This window comes from Rattus norvegicus, chromosome 10 (assembly GCF_021556685.1).
Source record: "Rattus norvegicus strain SHRSP/BbbUtx chromosome 10, alternate assembly SHRSP_T2T, whole genome shotgun sequence".
NCBI classification, from domain to species: Eukaryota; Metazoa; Chordata; class Mammalia; order Rodentia; family Muridae; genus Rattus; species Rattus norvegicus.
The window spans coordinates 99,771,956-99,791,977 of NC_141543.1; the positions used below are offsets into that span (position 1 = coordinate 99,771,956).

The 20,022-nt window shown below is 40.7% G+C and overlaps 1 protein-coding gene across 5 annotated transcripts in view; it reads left to right on the plus strand.

Annotated features, from left to right (window-relative positions):
- The window catches only part of Cep112 (centrosomal protein 112), a 467,011-nt gene that overhangs the window by 93,922 nt on the left and 353,067 nt on the right, over nt 1–20,022 (plus strand). For all 5 annotated transcript variants that reach the window (NM_001105849.1, XM_087570857.1, XM_087570858.1 and 2 more), the window contains exon 9: nt 15,326–15,412. In NM_001105849.1, coding sequence (NP_001099319.1) covers nt 15,326–15,412 — 87 coding nt within the window. The remainder of the gene's footprint in view (nt 1–15,325; nt 15,413–20,022) is intronic.

The window sequence follows — 20,022 nt, forward strand, 5'->3', positions numbered from 1 at the left end:
GCAAGAGCAGAGAACACAGATGTCGACTAATTCCTGAGCATAGATAACCAAATTCCAGGGGAGGCCCTTTGTTCAATGGCCACAAGTGCTTGAGTGATAACGACCTTGTCACGTTTCTGTTGAGATCTGAGTTGGCAAACCAACCATAGCATGAACACTAATCCACAGCATAGGGCTGCACCAAACAGAGCCACTCCCGATAAGTAGTGGGCACCTCATCTGGTTCTAGCAACTACTCCAGAAAGTTCACCCACTGTGCTTGCCTAACAATAGATTGGGGGGAGGGTAACTCCAGACACTGCAGACACAATGGCTGCAGCAGTAAATGGCTGCTATAATAGCAGCGAAAATAACAAGGTCTTTCCCAGGACAGTTCAGGATCAGCCATTCTTTTCTGGAACAACCAGCAGGCAATGGAACCATGTCTGAGATCTGCATAACCAGGGCAGAGTTCCCCAGTCCACAGCAGCTTCACACAGGTGGCATTCATGTGAAGCTATAGACTGCAAAATGACAACACGAGTTAAGGCAGCAAGAGTCACCAGGGGAATGAGGGGGGCAGCAACGGCTGGAGTCCAGTCTTCTCCAGAAAGCAGCAGTGTACAGAGGGTCAGAGAGCAGGCCACAGTGGGACGGGACACACGCAGCGGTAACACTGACTGCAGCAACACCAAAATCTCTGTGATGACAAAAGATGAGGGGGAATCTTCCATCTTCCTCTCAGGGCAGAGGAATGACTCCAGGGACCCGAACCACGAGAGCTGAATCTTCATGCAACCAGGATCAGCAAGTCTCACCAACCACTTCTGGCAGCTGGCATACTCTTGTAGCATCCTGTAGAAAAAACACAAACATTCCCTCTTCCCCATAAAAATACCTGGACAGGATCATGTCAATATGTGGATCTTTCTATTTCACCTAGGCAGAAGTATGCCTAGTTGTAGGGTGCCATAAACACTCAGAGTGTTCCTTGTCACCCAAATTTTAAAATTGAAATAAAAGAAGCATTATTTAGCATACAGGGATAACTCCCCCTTTTTAATTATTAAAATATTAGAAAGAATGAGATTTTTGACTAATTGTTCCTATGTAAGGCCTATAATCTGCCTGGTATCATTGCCCTCCCTTGTTAAGGAGTCCAGGCAATCCAGTTTGAGTTCTTAATGTCCTATAAAGTAACAGTATTTAGTGTTCTTAACCACTAAGCCATTTCTCTAGCACCTCACAAACTTTATTTACCTAAACATAAGCATTAATTAAAAATGTCAAATCCTGTAAATATTGTCTAGATTCAGTTGTACTAGAAATCCCTGAGCTGGCAGGGCGAGGCTGGGAATTTAAAGTAAGCAAATGGAGTCTTCCTCTTTTCATATCAACTCTATTACCATTTTCTATGGTTTTGTATAGTTGTCTGAGCCAGAGCACTGAAAGGACAGTGAGTTGTCAGACATTCACACTGAAATCATCACTCACTGATTTCATGTAGAAAACTTGTCTCTAGTAAAGCATTAAGTAATTGAAGTCAATTATAAACCACAAGCCACACATTGGCTATCAGTATGTGAATTGAAAGCTTGATTTTTTTAACATTTTAAATACAGTAAGCGCATTTCTTATGGGTTGTATGCACAAATATACAGGAAGTACAAAAGAATGCAAAGAGTAAAATTATCAATTTTGCCTAAAAAATTTGTATATGTAATAGGCCAAATATCAGTATTTTGTAATAACCAATTTAACTTTTGTTTGGAATAAGATGTTTTACCAGGTTTCTTTTTAAAATACTTCCATGACTCTAGCCTACAATTCTGTATTAACACAACTGAAGCTTTATCTCCAATGTGGATAACAAACAAAGACCTAAGTCCTCTAGTAAGGTGAGGTACTTAGCCAATTAACATATCCTTAGAAGCTTAAAATTAGTTTCAAATATTCTTTTTTGGAGTAGTGTAACAGCTACTCCCCAAATATTAAAGCTCATTTTGAGAGCAAAGGTTTGTAGTAAAAATTTCCATATACACTGAAAGATTCAAAGTTCTAACTTCTTACATTGAAGAAGCAACAAAATTACATAATATAAGGCTATTAGCCATTCTTTTGTAAAAATTTTTAATGATATCACTTCATGGACTCTCTAAAGTTATAAGCAAGTGCACAAAATGAAAACTCACAATCAATCCTCTAAATCTATCTTGAAATGGCAGTTGGAGTAAACAAACTGGCTGTAATGCTCTCACAAGTTCTAAAACCTCATCACTCCTTCATAAATCTTGTAACAATCTCTACCTGTTTGATTTTTTTTCTAAATTACAAATAAGTTTGAGTTAGTCAATGTAACACTGGCAATCTTTAATCAAATCCTTAAGTTCTCCTTGTAACACCAGAGCACAACCACAACTTTGGCAAGTCACCTGAGTTCTGAGTACTGTCTTTGGGATAGTAGAATTAGCATTAAAATACAGTAACTTTAGGGCAAACCACAACTTTGGAAAGCAAAACTCAACCTCCAACAAATGATCTCGTCTCCAAAATCCATTCTCTAAAACACCAAGTCTATCCTTCATGCTACAAAGTTTGACTGCCAATTCCTATATATAAACGCACGATGGTGTAGTCTCCAGTACCTCAACAAGGAGACATTGTCCTCAATTCTTTTAGAAGCCTGGTTTCTACGATAAGATTTCCATAAAAACATTATCTCAATTTAGACCTGTTTCCCTAGGTTGGCTCATGCCACATGTTGTCTAGAATGACTCAATCCAAATTACCAGCTTTATGTCAACTCTCTGTTACCAATATTATACCTTTTTAACCATATGCAATAATTTAAAAGCCAATAGTCCATTACCAAGGCATGTAGAGCATATTTATACATTTAAAACCAGTGAGAAACAAAATTGAAGTGGCTACACATATCTTTAATATTTAGACCAAGCACCATTTTTACCTTTTTAGCTATGATTTTAAGAGAAGCACCTTGTCACCTGTTGAGTCTAATAATCACAGTCAAAGATTTTCTAAGAGAAACAGCCATCAGTTTTATTACCATAGAAGCTGTGAAGCTGCTGGTGCCTTTAAGATCAGCTCGTGCAGACGCTCAGTCCCCGGGCAGCTTCTCCAGCTGACCTAGACACCTGGCTACAGGTACAGGGCTCTAAGGACTGATTGAAACCGCTTTTTATTCATTTGTTCCTTTTTTGAAACGAGTTAAAACCAAATCAAGGTGTGAACGACCAGCAGATAAAGTTTTTACCATTTTCTCTTTTGAACATGAAACATAAAACATTTAAGCAACAGAAACAAAAACCACAGACATAAACTGACATACATGGACAGCTTGGTGCACCAAGGACAGACAATAGACAAAGAGGGAAAAAACTAGATGGTGTTCCACAAAAGGATCCCAGGTTCCAATAGGAGTCAGCAGAGAGGTAGGATTTCCCCTTTCCCACCACTTCCACCGTGACCATCCACTCGAGTGGAGTTGATATGGACGATGGATTGTCTCAATTCCTGGACTAGTACATCAACGTGTTGAAACCAAATTCCTGTAAGATACTGAGATATATTACGGGATATCTGAGCAGCACAACTGACATTCACAAATGATATGGAAGTGAAACACAGTCCTGATTATTTCTACTCACAACCCAATTACATTAACTCCATCAAGCTGTGCATGGGCATTGAGATGTCCTTTTGTTTGATTCTCCTGAATAAATTTTTCAGGCGGTATACCTCTATCAAATCTGATCAGTATGACTCTGTGAAGTTTAAACAAAATTATCAGCCTTGCCCACAAAGGATCCATAACTTTTGGTTTCTTCACAGTGGCTCTCCACCTAGGCCCATATCTTTCTTCTTCATAGCGAGCTGCCTCATCTTCTACATCCTCTTCCTCAGAGGGGCTAAGCTCGTCTGTTCCTGAACTATCAAGCTCTAAAACCTCTAACCCCTTTACTGGATAAAGGCTTCTCCTTTTCAAAGCTTTCTTCTCCTTTCTCTGTTTCTCTCCCGGGGCGATCTTTCCCCAATCTCTCGCTCCCTCAGATCTGAAGTCTTTGGGAGGGTCTTTTTTCTTATTTGTACCTTTTTTCTTTGAGCTCTTTAATCTTTTACACCGCTCTGTTTCTGACATGCTGTCTTGTAACTCCCCTAGCACTCTCTGTCCTGCTATTACAGTTGGGCGGCTCCCATCTTGTAGGCACGACCTCTGATGGTGGTCTAGCAGCAGCCACAAAATCAAAAACCAAAAGAGAAAGCATGAAGGCTGCTAACACGATAACAAAAGCTTCCGTTGCATCTTCTAGTGGGGGAGAGAAGTGAAAAAGGTCAAGACCAAACATATCTCTCAGAGCTTACTCTAGACACTGCAGTTCTGGATTCTCTCCGCGGACGGAGGACCCCCTCTCGGCACCTGGCGATGGTGTGGCGTTTCTTCCGGGTTTTGACACCAGATGTCCCGCGCTATTGTCTCGCCAGCAAGAACACACGTGGATACACGAATCCTTCTGCAGCAAAACGTTTATTGTATCTTAAAGAGAGGGGCCGCGCGGCGCTAGCATGGTGCGGCTTATATACACCGTAGCGCGGCGCATCCACACCTGATTGGTCGCTTACCCATGATCTCATAGGCATGCCCTGGAGTGGGCAAAGACCTGGCACGAAGACACTCTTGCACATGTGCACACAGTTAACTTCCTGAAAGGAAGTCGGCTGGCGCGGCGGAGGCCAGCGCCATCTTGTAATGGCAAAAGCTATCCCGGCTTTCCACGTGGGGCGCAGTGGAAGCCAGCGGAATCTTGTGGTGGCGAATGTTATTGCGGCTCTCCACATACTGGAGGCACTTAAATTAGCATGCTTTCTCCGTTGGATTTGTATGGTGAAATTCGGAAAAGAGTGGAAAGGTTGTTGTAACAGTTAATGTGAGGGTCGAAGAACCGTCAGATGAGAAACTGTAAGGTTGCTAATGAAGTCAGGCTTTCTGGGATTGAACTTGGTAAGTCACTTAGACATTGAAGAGGAAGGAAAAGAGGAGTCTAAAATACAGTACGTAACTGTTGTACATAGTGAGTACTGATTTTATTGATTGTTGAATTTGATACTCTATAGTCACTCTATAGAAGGTGTTGAGGTGACAGTTGACACAGAGGAACTATGGCCTGAAGACAGAACTGTTATTCCTCTACAGCTACAGCTGAACAGTTAAGGCCCCAGAGGTGCACGTTTGTAGCCAGTGAAGATGAATACAGGACTCATTTAGAGAGAATGGCTAGCTTAGGTAGCAGAAGAATGGGAAAAATGCAGAGACAGTATAGACATTTTCTAAGCTTGAATAGCAGCTGTCACAGAAGTCAAGGCAAGCTAGTGAAAGAAGGGGTGAGAGTAGTGAGCTTCTGTGTGTCGCTCAACAGCGAATTTCTTAGATAAGGTTTCTATTGCTGTCAAGAGACATCATGACCGTGACTATTCTTCTAATGCAGCTGTTGCCGTTTCAGAGGCTTAGTCCACTATCATCATGGTAGGAAGCATGAGAGTGTCCAGGCAGACGTGGTGCTGGAGAAGGAGCTGAGAGTTCTGGGCATCACTTGAGCATATCAGACCTCAAAGCCCACCTCCACACTTCCTCCAACAAGCCACACCTCCTAATCGTGCCATTCCCTGAAGTCAAGCATTCAAACACATGAGTCCATCAGGGCCATTCCTATTCAAACACCACAGTTAAGGATGCAGCAGCTTTGAGATTTGGTTATCAAAAGCTCTTTGTATGAAAAATAGTAGATTTGTATGAAAATCATGGGCAATGCACAGAGAAGCTCACTATTTTCACTCCTAGCTAACCTTGGCTTCTGTGATAACAGCTACTCTAGCTGGTCTCTGGGACCTTGACAAATGTCTCTCTACTGTCGTGATCTTGAAAGTGCTATTTTAGTAGAGTTAAAAATACATTATGAAAGGAGTAAAGAATTAAAGCAGAAAATATAGAATACTCACAGAAAGTTTCATTAGTTAAAAATAAGGAATATTGTGAAAGCTCAAACATTTAAACAGCAGATTTTTCTATGAAACATTCAGTTGAGATTCCATAAAGTCAATTAAATGTCAGTTAAATAAAAGGCCTCTTCCAACAGCAGGCAGGGCAGGGCAGGCATGCTTGGACGATGAGTATGTATTTCGGCCCAGTCTCATTCTCTCTCCAGTTGGCCAGGTTTCCTCCCAGAGAAATTTTAGACCACAAGGTTATTTATTTGGAGAATGTATCTTCTTGTCCTCCTTTGAGTTCTGTTTATATGTTGAGTTATTTAGAATAGATGAACCATCTTCTAAGAGCCATTTCATACCAAGTAAACTTATCAGCTGTACACAAACCTGTGAGTGTGAGTGAATCTAGACTTTCTACCTTCCAGTCGTGAAACCCTGAGCTACTGCTCTTTGTGATCTAGTTGTGTTCTGTAGGGTTGAGATAATAAAGCACCTACTTTGGGAGATTGTTGTTGGGATTGAATGAAATTTTGCATGCAGATCTCTAGGACTATACTTTGCTTATAATGTGTAATGAACCAGTTATTTTTCTTCTACAATTTTTCTATTTTTTTTTGTGGCTGGTAGTGGTATTGTTGCTGCTCCAGTTGTTGCTACTGTTAATGTTAATGTTAATGTTAATGTTAATGTTAAGTCACAAAAACAAGTGTCTTAGTTAGGGTTTTACTTTTGTGAGCAGACACCATGACCAAGGCAGGTCTTATAAGGACAACATTTAATTGGGGCTGTCTTATAGGTTCAGAGATTCAGTTCATTATCATCAAGGCAGGAGCATGGCAGCATTAACCTTATCTAATTATTTGTTCCTCTAATTAATTATTGGAATATCATTTGTAATTTTTATTTACTTTTTAAAAATTTTTCCCCTTTCCCAGCTAAAAGAGAACCTATTTGTTCTCTTTTAAAAATATTTTTCCTGGGCTGGAGACATGGCTCAGTGGTTAGCAGCATTTGCTGCTGCTATGGGTCCATGCCATACCTGATTCTTCTCCCTTGTCCATGTCTATAATTCAAATATTTGGTATTTTGAAGGTGTTCTGAATGTTCCTTTCTTTAATTTTTTTCATATTTTTTGCTTATTTTGTTTAGATTTTCCACTTTATCTTTGTTTGGTTTCTTTTTTTTTTTTTTTGGATGCTCAATGTTCATTCTTTTTTCCCCATTTTTATTAAATTGGGTATTTCTTATTTACATTTCAAATGTTATTCCCTTTCCTGGTTTCCAGACCAACATCCCTCTAGCCCCTCCCCTTATATATGGGTGTTCCCCTCCCCAACCTCCCCCCATTACCACCCTCCCCCCAGCAATCCCATTCACTGGGGGTTCAGTCTTAGCAGGACCAAGGGCTTCCCCTTCCACTGGTGATCTTACTAGGCTATTCATTGCTAACTATGAAGTTGGAGCCCAGAGTCAGTCCATGTATAGTCTTTGGGTAGTGGCTTAGTTCCTGGAAGCTCTGGTTGGTTGGCATTGTTGTTCATATGGGGTCTCAAGGCCCTTCAGGTCTTTCAGTCCTTTCTCTGATTCCTTCAACGGAGGTCCTATTCTCAGTTCAGTGGTTTAATGACGGCATTCACCTATGTATTTGCCGTATTCTGGCTGTGTCTCTCAGGAGAGATCTACATCCGGTTCCTGTCAGCCTGCACTTCTTTGCTTCATCCATCTTATCTAGTTTGGTGGCTGTATGTGTATGGGCCACATATGAGGCAGGCTCTGAATGGGTGTTCCTTCAGCCTCTTCTAAACTTTGCTTCCCTATCCCCTCCCAAGGGTATTCTTGTGCCCCTTTTGAAGAAGGAGTGAAGCATTCACATTTTGGTCTTCCTTCTTGAGTTTCATGTGTTCTGTGCATCTAGGGTAATTTGAGCATTTGGGCTAATAGCCACTTATCAATGAGTGCATACCATGTGTGTTTTTCTGTGATTGGGTTACCTCACTCAGGATGATATTTTCCAGTTCCATCCATTTACCTATGAATTTCATAAAGTCATTGTTTTTGATAGCTGAGTAGTATTCCATTGTATAGATGTACCACATTTTCTGTATTCATTCCTCTGTTGAAGGACATCTGAGTTCTTTCTAGCTTCTGGCTATTATAAATAAGGCTGCTATGAACATAGTGGAGCATGTGTCTTTGTTATATGTTGGAGCATCTTTTGGGTATATGCCCAGGAGAGGTTTAGCTGGGTCCTCAGGTCCAGTTTTTCTGAGGAACCTCCAGACTGATTTCCAGAGTGTTTGTACGAGCTTGCAATCCCACCAACAATGGAGGAGTGTTCCTCTTTCTCCACATCCTCGCCAACATCTGCTGTCACTGGAGTTTTTGATCTCAGCCATTGTGGCTGGTGTGAGGTGGAATCTCAGGATTGTTTTGATTTGCATTTCCCTGATGACTAAAGATGTTGAACATTTCTTTAGGTGTTTCTCAGCCATTCAGGATTCCTCAGCTGTGAATTCTTTGTTTAGCTCTCAACCCCATTTTTTAATAGTGTTGTTTGTCTCCCTGCAGTTTAACTTCGTAAGTTCTTTGTATATTTTGGATATAAGCCCTCTATCAGTTGTACAATTGGTAAAGATCTTTTCCCAATCTGTTGGTTGCCGTTTTGTCCTAACCACAGTGTCCTTTGCCTTACAGAAGCTTTGCAGTTTTATGAGACTCCATTTGTCGATTCTTGATCTTAGAGCATAAGCCATTAGTGTTTTGTTCAGGAAATTTTCTCCAGTGCCCATGGGTTCGAGACTCTTCCCCCACTTTTTCTTCTATTAGTTTGAGTGTATTTGGTTTGATGTGGAGGTCCTTGATCCACTTGGACTTAAGCTTTGCACAGGGTGATAAGAATGGATCGGTCTGCATTCTTCTACATGCTGACCTTTAGTTGAACCAGCACCATTTGCTGAAAATGTTATATTTTTTCCATTGGATGGTTTTGGCTCCTTTGTCAAAGATCAAGTAACTACAGGTGTGTGGGTTCATTTCTGGGTCTTCAATTCTATTCTTCTGATCTATCTGCCTGTCTCTGTACCAATACCATGCAGATTTTATCACTATTGCTCTGTAATACTGCTTGAGTTCAGGGATAGTGATTCCTCCGGAAGTCCTTTTATTGTTGAGGATAGTTTTTCTATCCTGGGTTTTTTGTTATTCCAGATGAATTTGCAAATTGTTCTGTCTAACTCTTTGAAGAATTGGATTGGAATTTTGATGGGGATTGCATTGAATCTGTGTAAAATGGCCATTTTTACAATATTAATCCTGCCAATCCATGAGCATGGGAGATCTTTCCATCTTCTGAGGTCTTCTTCAATTTCTTTCTTCAGAGACTTGAAGTTCTTATCATACAGATCTTTCACTTGCTTGGTTAAAATCACACCGAGGTACTTTATATTGTTTGGGACTATTATGAAGGTGTCATTTCCCTAATTTTTTTCTCAGCTTGTTTCTCTTTTGTGTAGAGGAAGGCTACTGATTTATTTGAGTTAATTTTATACCCAGCCACTTTGCTGAAGGTGTTTATTAGGTTTAGTAGTTCTCTGGTGGAACTTTTGGGATTACTTAAATATACTATCATATCTTCTGTACGTAGGGACATTTTGACTTCTTCCTTTCCAATCTGCATCCCTCTTTATCTTTGAGTCCCAGGATTCTTCTTTCTGGTTTGATGCATTCTATTGTAAGGCTTCTCATAAGTTTGCTATTGGAATATTGAGTTTTTTCAATTCAACCTACATTTCAGCTTGCGTTATAGTCAGTGTTTCTATCTCTATTGAATTTATTTTTCAAATTCTGAATTATCTTTGTCATTTCATTCAGCAATCTATGTATTTGTATAATCTTGGAAATCACTCAAGTGTTTATTGTTATCCTCCTGGAGTTCAGTGAAATGTTTGCTTGTGTCTTCTTTACATTCCTTAATAATCCTTATGATTTTCTTTGAAATTTTGTGTCCTGGTGTTCATCTATGTGTTTCTCATTAGAGAACATTTCTATAGGACTAGTGGGTTTGATGAGGGATGTTTATCTTGGCCACTCACGTGGGCTTTATTTCAGTGATTTGACCTGAGCATGTGGACTTATTTCTTTGGTTGTGTCTTACGTGGTATCTGCTTTCCTTAGATTAGGCTAGTGCAGCTGATCCGTGACAGGAGTGAAACCTGGCAAAGCTGGCAGGGGAGCTGTTTAGTTGGTCTAGGGAAAGATGGCTCCAGGCCTTGGAGCCAGGGCTGTGGGTACAGAGACGGCAGTGGGCAGAGGGAAGGATGGTGGAGGAAGGAAGGTGTCACCAGTCAGAGGTGGCTGTCTAAAGGACAGTCTCAAAGGCCACCGACCTTGAGCTAGGCCAGTGGGCATAGAGGTTAGTACAGTCAGAGGGTGAGGGGGGGGTGGGCAAGGATAGAGGGAATGGGGAAGAAAAGATGTGGCTTACTATGCAAAGGAGTTTCAGGAATAGAGAGAGTTCCTGAGCTCCAGTGCATATGCAAGCTTTTACTACTAACTTTAATCATATTTCTTGGTATGGATTTATTTACATTTTTTGTTTTTTCTTTTTGTTAGTTTGTTTTAAGTTTGCTATGTTTATAATTTCATCCTTTTATATTTCCAATTTTGTTTTTTTTCTTTTATTAGGCTTTTTCAGTTTACATTTTAAATGTCATCCACTTTCCCGCTTCCCCTCCGGAATCCCCCTAAACCATCCCCACCCCTTGCTTCTATGAAGGTGCTCTCTCACCCACTCACCAATTCCCTCCCACCTTCCTGCCCAGACATTCCCCTACACTGGGGCATTGAGCCTTGACAGGACCAAGGGTCTCTCTTCCCACTGATGCCTGCCAAGGCCATCCTCTGCTACATATCCAGATGGAGCAATAGGTCCATCCCTGTGTTCTCTTGGGTTGGTGGTTTACTCCTTGGGAGCTCTGGAGGGTCTGGTTGGTTGATATTGTTGTTCTTATGGGGTTGCAAACCCCTTCAACTACTTTAGTCCTTTCTCTAACTCCTCCATTGGGAACCCTATTCTTTTTCAGTGGTTGGCTGCGAGCATCCACCCCTGATTTGTCATGCTCTGGCAGAACCTCTCAGGAGACAGCTATATCAGGCTCATGTCAGCATGCACCTGTGGCATCCACAATATTGTCTGGGTTTGGTGTCTATATATGGGATGGATCCCCAGGTGGGGCAGTCTCTGGATGGCTTTCAGACTCTGCTCCACATTTTATCTCCTTCCATATTTCTTCCTGTGAGTATTTTTATTCCCCCTTCTCAGAAGATCTCAAGCATTTACACTTTGGTCTTCCTCCTTTTTGAGCTTCATGTGGTTTCTGAATTGTATCTTGGGCATTCCAAGCTTTTGGGCTAATATCCACTTATCGGTGAGTGCTTACCATGTGTGTTTTTGTGTGACTGGGTTACCTCATACAAGATGATATTTTCAACTTTTGTTCATTTGCCTATGAATTTCATAAAGTCATTGTTTTTGATAGCTGAGTAGTATTCCATTGTGTAGAGGTACCACATTTTCTGTATCCATTCCTCTGTTAAAGGACATCTGGGTTCTTTCTAGCTTCTGGCTATTATAAGTAAGTCTGTTATGAACATAGTAGAGCATGTGTCCTTCTTATATGTTGGAGCATCTTTTGGGTATATGCCCAGGAGAGGTATAGCTGAGTCCTCAGGTCCAGTATTTCTGAGGAACCTCCAGACTGATTTCCAGAGTGTTTGTACGAGCTTGCAATCCCACCAACAATGGAGGAGTGTTCCTCTTTCTCCACATCCTCGTCAGCATCTGTTGTCACCTGAGTTTTTAACCTTAGCCATTCTGACTGGTGTGAGGTGGAATCTCAGGGTTGTTTTGATTTGCATTTCCTTGATGACTGAGGATGTTATACATTTCTTTAGTTGTTTCACAGCCATTCTGTATTCCTCAGTTGAGAATTCTTTGTTTAGCTCTATATCGCATTTTTTTAAAAAGGGTTATTTGATTCTCTGAAATCTCACTTCGTGAGTTTTTTGTATATATTGGATATTAGCCCTCTATTGGATATAGGACTGGTAAAGATCTCTTCCCAGTCTGTTGGTTGCCGTTTTGTCCTAATGACAGTGTTCTTTACCTTACAGAAGCTTTACATTTTTATGCGGTCCTATTTGTCTATTCTTGATCTTAGAGCATAAGCCATTGGTGTTCTGTTCAGGGAATTTCCCATGTGCCCATGTGTTTGAGGCTCTTCTCTACTTTCTCTTCTATTAGTTTGAGTGAATCTGGTTTTATGTGGAGGTCCAAGTTCTACTTGGCCTTGAGCTTTGTGCAAGGTGTTAAGAATGGGTCGATTTACATTTTTCTACATGCTGACCTCTAGTTCAACCAGCACCATTTTTTTTTGGAAATGCTGTCTTTTTTCTACTGGATGGTTTTGGGAGAGGAAATTCTCAGGATTTTCTGTATTCCATTGCTATCTATTGTAATCTGCCTTTTATCTCAAGTCTTAAGAGTTTTGAGTGTTTTCTCTCTAGCTTTTATTGATTTGGTGAAAGGTTTGTCAATTTTGCTTTTCAAAGCAGTAACTTCATTTTTTTGTTATTTGTTTCTATTTCTTTGATTTATGCTGTCATCTTAATTGTTTACTTGTTTTGGGTCTTATTTGATCTTGTTTTTCACATGCCTTGAGGTATGTCATTGTTGATGGTTTGAGGTCCTCCTGATTTTGTCTGTGAACATTTAGAGTTTGAAGAACCGCCTCCATTGTATCTCATAGGTTTTGGAATGCCGTATGTTCATCCTCATTCAGTTCTGGAAAAGTGTAAATTCCTTTGATTTCTTCAATGATACCATCATTATTCAGTATCATAAAGTTTACTTGAGTTTGTGTATTTTCTGTGCTTTCTTTTGCTGTTGATGTCTAGTTTTATTCTATGGTCAGATAGAATATAGAAAATTATTTCAATTTTCTTCTTTTGGGGTGGGTGATGGGGGAGTGGGACTAGCTTTGTGTCCTAGAACATGTGGACTGGCGGGAAGAATGCATGTTCTGTAGTGCTCAGGTGGAGTTGTCCGTAGAAGCCTCTTAGTTCCTTTTATCTTTGCTGACATTCATCTTTGATGTTTGTTTGTTTCCTGCCCAGATGGCTTGTGTGTTGGTGAGAATGGAGTATTAAGTCACTTACTATTACTTTGTTGATGTTAGTCAATCTCTTAGTATTTGCTGTATGGAATTGTGTCACCTGTGTCAAGTGTAGTATACTTAGAACTGTATTGTTCTCTTGGTGGATTGTTTTCTTAATCAGTATGAACAGACCATTGTCTCTCCTGAGTAGTGTTGCTTTGAAGTCTGTTTTCTCAGGTATCAGAGTACTTAACCCCACTTGTCTCCTGGTACTAGTGGCTTGAAATACCTTTGCCCATTCTCCCCCCCCCTTTTTATTAAATTGGGTATTTATTTACATTTCAAGTGCTATTCCCTTCCCCATTTCCTGTCCATCAGCCCCCTAACCCCTTCCCCTCCCCTTCTATAAGACCGTTCCCCTCCCCACCCACCCTTACTGCCCCCCCAACAATCTCCTACACTGGGGGTCCAACCTTGGCAGGACCAAGGGCTTCCCCTTCCACTGGTGCCCCAACAAGGCTATTCTCTGCTACGTATGCAGTTGGAACCCTGGGTCAGTCCATGTATAGTCTTTGGGTAGTGGTTTAGTCCTTGGAAACTCTGGTTGGTTGGCATTGTTGTTCTTATGGGGTTGCAAGCTCCTTCAACTCTTTCAGTCCTTTCTCTAACTCCTCCAACGGGGGCCCAGTTCTCAGTTCAATGGTTTGCTACTAGCATTTGCCTCTGTATTTGACATGCTCTGGATGTGTCTCTCGGGAGAGATCTGTATCCGGTTCCTGTCTGTCTTGGTAAGGCATGTCTCTCAAAAAACAAAAAGAGGGCCTGTGCTTTCTTTCTACCCCAGTCATTTGTTGTGTGTCTGTTGATTGGAGAGTCTAGTCAGTTGTTGTGTCTCTGTTGATTGGAGAGTCTAGTCACTGACATTCCGAATTGTTATTCTTGTCATTTTGTTGTTAATTTTGTAGTGTCTGATGGTTTTTAAGGCCTCATTTGGTAAATACTTATCTTGGAACCCCCCTTTGCCCTGTAGCTTCTGTAATGTGTTTGACATTCTTTTCTATTCAGAGTCTTCCTTCCAGTATCAACTGCAGCGTTGGCCATATATTGGTCAGATATTGATTTAGCCTACTTTTGTCTCAGAAAGATTTTCCTTCTCCTAATACTGTGACAGTTCTGTTGAGTAGGCAGTAAGTAGGCAGTGAGTAGGCAGTGGAGTGTTTTTCAGACCTTGAGTGTATGCTTTCATGTCCTTCTAGTGCCTAGAATTGGCATTGAAAATTCAGGCCTGCCTGTATGTGCGACTTGGTCTTTCTCTCTTGCCATTTTCAGTGCATTTTGTATTTTTCTGAATTGTAAGTGTTTTGGCCATTGCACAATATGAGGGATTTCCTTTCCTGGTTCTGCTTGCCTCTGTTTATCTGGATGCTTGTCTATTTTTCTAGTATTGGACAATTTCTTCCATTATTATACTAAATACATCTTCTATCTTTAACATGGAATTTTTCTTCTTTTTCGTCTATAACTTCTAAGTTTGATCTTTTCACAGTATATCAAAGAGCTTGTATATTTTTATAGATATTTAAATTTATTGTTGGCCTTAACAAATGATCCATATCCTCTGAGTTAATGCTTATATCTGACTACTCTGTTTTACATGTGACCCATTTTATAGGTAAGGCGTTTTACTGAGATTTTTATTTGACATATTAAAGTTTTTATTTGAGAAATCATTTGTTTGCTTTATTTTCATTCTTATTTGAAAGGAACAATCCTTTTTATTGGCTGACAACCTACCAAGTACACTCCTTATTTTGTCCAGCCAGTCTCTGGACCCTCCTGTTTCTGCTGTCCCAGAGTTGGGATGTGTCCTGCCATGCCTGGTTTGATTGTGGCTATAACATGGACTCAGGATCAAAGCCATTCTTGAATAGCAAACACTTTACTGAACCGACTGCTAGACAGTAATTTGCCATTTATATGAATATTCTTTCTTTTAAAATGTCATATTTCAACACATAGGCTAACAGTATTTTGAAATGAGCAAGCAGATGTGAGCAAAGAGAAAACGTTGGGAGAGACTTGTTGACATGGCAATACTAAAGCCTGAAGTCCTGTGTGGGTTTTCATGTGAGAGCAGGACACCACTATAAAATGACGCTCTGCTAATCTTGAAAATCTTTCCCTTCAAGTTGGACATGAAGACAAAAATGATGGAAGCGAAGTTCTCTGAAGAGAAACTTAAGCTGCAGAAGAAGCATGATGCCGAGGTGCAGAAGGTAGGGCTGTGTCATGTATGTTGTCTGCAGTGTCACTGCACTCTGGGGCTTGGGACAGGCCACACATCTCCTTCTACCCACGGATTAGGCATTTGAAAATAGTGTACGTCATTAATGAAATTTGCTGAAGTAAAATCATATAAAAATTATCTGTGAACTCTATTTGTGAACCGTGACTATTTTTGTCCAGTTCCCCCTTACCTATTACATTACCTGTATTTTAAGACTGAATGTCATAGTTTTTACTAGATCGTTACTAGTGACTTTTGTGAGTGTGTTTGTGTGGACTTGTGTAGCTGAAGAACTTCGGAGCTATTTTAAGACAGGACCTTACTGTCTTACTGTATTACTCAGCCTGGCCTTGGCCTCATCTCTCTCTTCTCTTGCCTTCTCAAGTAGCTGGGGTGACAGGTCTTTACCCACAGGTTTTGCGCCATCCTTGAAATGTGAAGTGAAATAACAGCTGTAAATACTATAGTTTGTTTTATCCTGATTGTTTCAGCTTTCTGATTCAGTTCCTGTTTTTAATTAATTAATTAATTAGATTCAGAATCACATTGTTTCCCACCTGGCCTCCAGCTTGTGCTCCTCCTACCTGGGCTCCTGAGTGCCAGCGCATCTTGCTCTCCTTAGATTCAGAAAGACCTCTTGCTCCCTCAGAGTGAAAACACAGATGCCTATAGAATAGAGATTTTCTTTTTTTTTTTTTTTTTTTTTGGTTCTTTTTTTCGGAGCTGGGGACCGAACCCAGGGCCTTGCGCTTCCTAGGCAAGCGCTCTACCACTGAGCTAAATCCCCAACCCTGAGCTTTTCTTTCAAATAAACTAAATTCTCCTGAGAGCCCATAATTCACAAAGGAACAGCAAAGCAAACAAGCAAACTCTTGGACTTAGTTCTGTTTGCTGTTGACAGCATGTAATGTGGTCCTGGCACTGACTGTCAGGCTTCTCTGAGTAGGCCTCTCAGATTTTGCTTTCCAACTTTTCAGTATTTGTCTATTTATTAGTTTATTTATTTATTCACTCACTATATGTGTTATGAGCCAAGGATTCATAAAAGCTAAGGAAGTACTATACCATTCTTAGGCTACCGTCCCACCCACTTAAAAAGTATGTTTATTTTGAGTCAGTATCTGGATCAGTGTCTAGCCTGGCCTTAAGCTTACTCTGTATTAGTCTCTCAAGTAGTTAAGTTGTAGCTCTGAACTACCAAGCTTGGCCCCAATTTTTTAATATTTTGAATTAAATTTGTATCTTTCCTGGTGTCTCAGCAAATTCAACTAACTTTGCTATGTAGAATTTTAGTTCATGATATTTTTATAATTAAACATTTTTGTGCTAATGATGTGTGTTTTAAATGCATGATGTTTGTACAAATAGAACATTTACACATGTTATTGAAAAACTAAGCCTATGTGTCTGCTTCCCCAAACTGAATAACAAAGACAGAATCAGCTGGGCATACTAACCCTAGCACTGGGTGCTCAGGCTGGCCTTACACACATCTGTAGTCCAGGCACAGCATGACCTCATCTTCCTCTTGCCTTGCTCTCTAGAGTAGCTGGTATGCACCGCCAGAGTAGTCTCCTTGGCTCAGAGAAAGGGATTCTGGCTCAAAAATTAAACAAAGGAAGACAGCAGGGGCAGAGGCAGAAGACCAAGACCACAGTATCATGGATGCAAGCATCTCTGAAATAGAAAATACTTTACTGTTAAGACAAGTATTATTTGATTTATCCTGTGTGTGGGGGGTGGTTATGAGAGTGGGCATGCACATGCATTTGTACATGTGGTATGTGTTGTATATGCAACATGTGTATAAGGGTGTATTTCTATTGCATGTGCCTATGAAGGCTAGAGTCCTATTTTGCATATGTCCCTCTATCATTTTCCAGCTCATTTTTCAGAGACACAGTCTTTTCTATTTTTTTGTCTAATTGAACATTTCTTTCTGTTTTCATTCTTTATAAATCCAACTAAAACAGTAAGTAGTAACAATGCCACACCCCTGGCTAATTGTGCTGTCTCATAATTTTCTTTGACAAATTTGTCTATAACAGGAGCTTGGTGCTTACCATTTTGCCCCCATCCCTAACCCCAGTTACCTTTTTTTTTAAATCATCCTGATCAATGCTTGACAAGAAACATAGGAGAAAGGCTTTTTCATTCTTTGTCTTGGCTTATCATTTTAGAGAATACTCTCTCCAGTAGTGGAGAAAGTTAGGGGGTGCATCTCTATTCCAGTGGCATTCAACAGCGACAGAGTGCTTCCTATTTGTAGATTAGAAAGTAGATAGGACAAGAAGTGGGGTTGGGTTATAAACCTCAATACCTGACACCAAAAGCTCTTCTTCCTCCAGTGAGGCCCCATCTTCCAAATGTTCCAGTCTCTCAAAATAGTACTATCAGCTGAGAGGTAGATGTTCATATACCTGAGTCTATGGAAGGAATTTTATATACAAACCAAACATTCCAAAACTTGGGACCTAGGAGATCATGGCCTTCTCAAAATTCAAGATGAATTCAGTAAAGTCTTAAACAATTCCATAGTCTCATAGTTCCAGTACTGTTCAAAAGAGCAAAGACCATGTCTCTTTTTAGACTCAAGGCAGTCTCTTAAATATAAGCCCTTTTCAAGGAAAAAGTTATATATTTTCAGCACATAATGTCATGGGATAAACTATTTTCATCCTAGAGTGAAGGAAGGGAGAATAGACCAGACCAAAGTAGTAGTGAAAGGCATCATGGGAAATACAAAGCCTTCAGCTCCATGTCAGGCATATGGGGAATGGGGTAGTTATGGGCTTCTTCCTTGGGTTTTGTTAGCTTTGCTTCTCCAGCTCAGTTGCCTGTAACATAGATGACCTCTCCCTTGGGCCATTGCCTGGTCTCGGTGACTTTCTAGAATTCTGCACAAGGCCTTGTTTGTTACCTCCTCACTCTTCATAGTTGCAAAACCAGCACCACGTGGAGAACATCATGTCTTCATATTGACTTGAGATGTATCCTGGATCCTTTGGTCCAGAGCTGAATTTCATCTGTATGTTTTTGAGCTTAAACCTGGTAAAAACACTTGGCTAGGTAACCCTGGTTTAGCTGGATTCCCTGCTAGCTCTCTGTGTTTAGTCACTGTCTTTTCAAGTGGGAAATTTTAGATAACTTTGCATTGTCCTAACTCTGCTGCTCTGGATGTGTGAAGTCTTGACCACTATGGCTCCTTTCCTGTTGGCCCAGCACTAAATCTATGCTTTCTCTCTACTGGCACTATTCTATTGAACAAATACACATTTTGTCCCCACCTGCTTTGTCCTCAATTTTAATTAGATTTACACTTTTTCTTTTTTCTTTTCTATTTTTTGTCTAATTGTACATTTCTTTCTGTTTTCACTCTTTATAAATCCAACTAAAATAGTAAGTAGTAACAATGCCACACCCCTAGCTAATTGTGCTGTCTCATAATTTTCTTTGACAAATTTGTCTATAACTTTTTAGTTACGCTTCATGTATTTTCAGGATATGAGCAGAATGCAGCCAAATTCTTTGCCAGAATAAAACATGAATGGCATCTAGCTCAGCTTCTGATGGAGGCCAGGATGCCTTTTGATACAGTATCTCCATTTTGTTGGTATTCTAGTTTGCAAACCTTGAGCTGGAAGAGCTTCCTAAGCTCTGTGTATGGTATTATAGGGTTTCTTTAGCCTGCAGCTCTAGAGTCTTCCTCTTCCTTCCTGTATACCAGTTCCAAAGACCTAAGAACTATACCATCAGGCTTATCACAACAGTGACCTCACTTCATGGTCACAACTTAGGCTAATTAATTTCATACCACTTATACCAAATACCTGAGAAAAAGCAGCTTAAGAAAGGAAAAATTAGGGGGGAGAGAGCTGGACCTAGTAGCGGCGGCTACTCCTGAGAACCCAAAGGAGACGAATACTTTCTGCCCAAATTCCTGACCCAAGAGGAAATCACCTAGTGCCATCTGTGCCCCCTGGGCACAGGAACCTAGGAGCAGTCAAAGCCCTTTGGTTTCTGCCTGAGCCAAGAGTTGAAAGCCAGTCGCCAGGAGTGCCTGTACACCTGATAGCAGAGCTCTCTGTTCCCAGATCCGGCTGAAAGAAACAGGTATACAGGAGTGCTGGCACACAGGCCTACAGGAGTGCTGGCACACAGGCCTACAGGAGTGCTGGCACACAGGCCTACAGGAGTGCTGGCACACAGGCCTACAGGAGTGCTGGCACACAGGCCTACAGGAGTGCTGGCACACAGGCCTACAGGAGTGCTGGCACACAGGCCTACCGGAGGGCCAAGCCACTTTCAGAGACAGTAAGACAAGCTAACACCAGAGACAACCTGATGGTGAGAGGCAAGCACAGGAACCTAAGCAACAGAAACCAAGACTACTTGGCATCATCAGAGACAAGTTCTCCCACCAAAGCAAATACTGTATATCCAAACACACCAAAAAAAGCAAGATTTGGATTTAAAATCACATTTTATGATGATGATGGAAGATTTAAGAAGGACATAAATGACTCCCTTGAAGAAATGCAGGACAGCACAAGTAAACAAGTAGAAGCCTTTAAAGAGGAAATACAAAAATCCCTGATA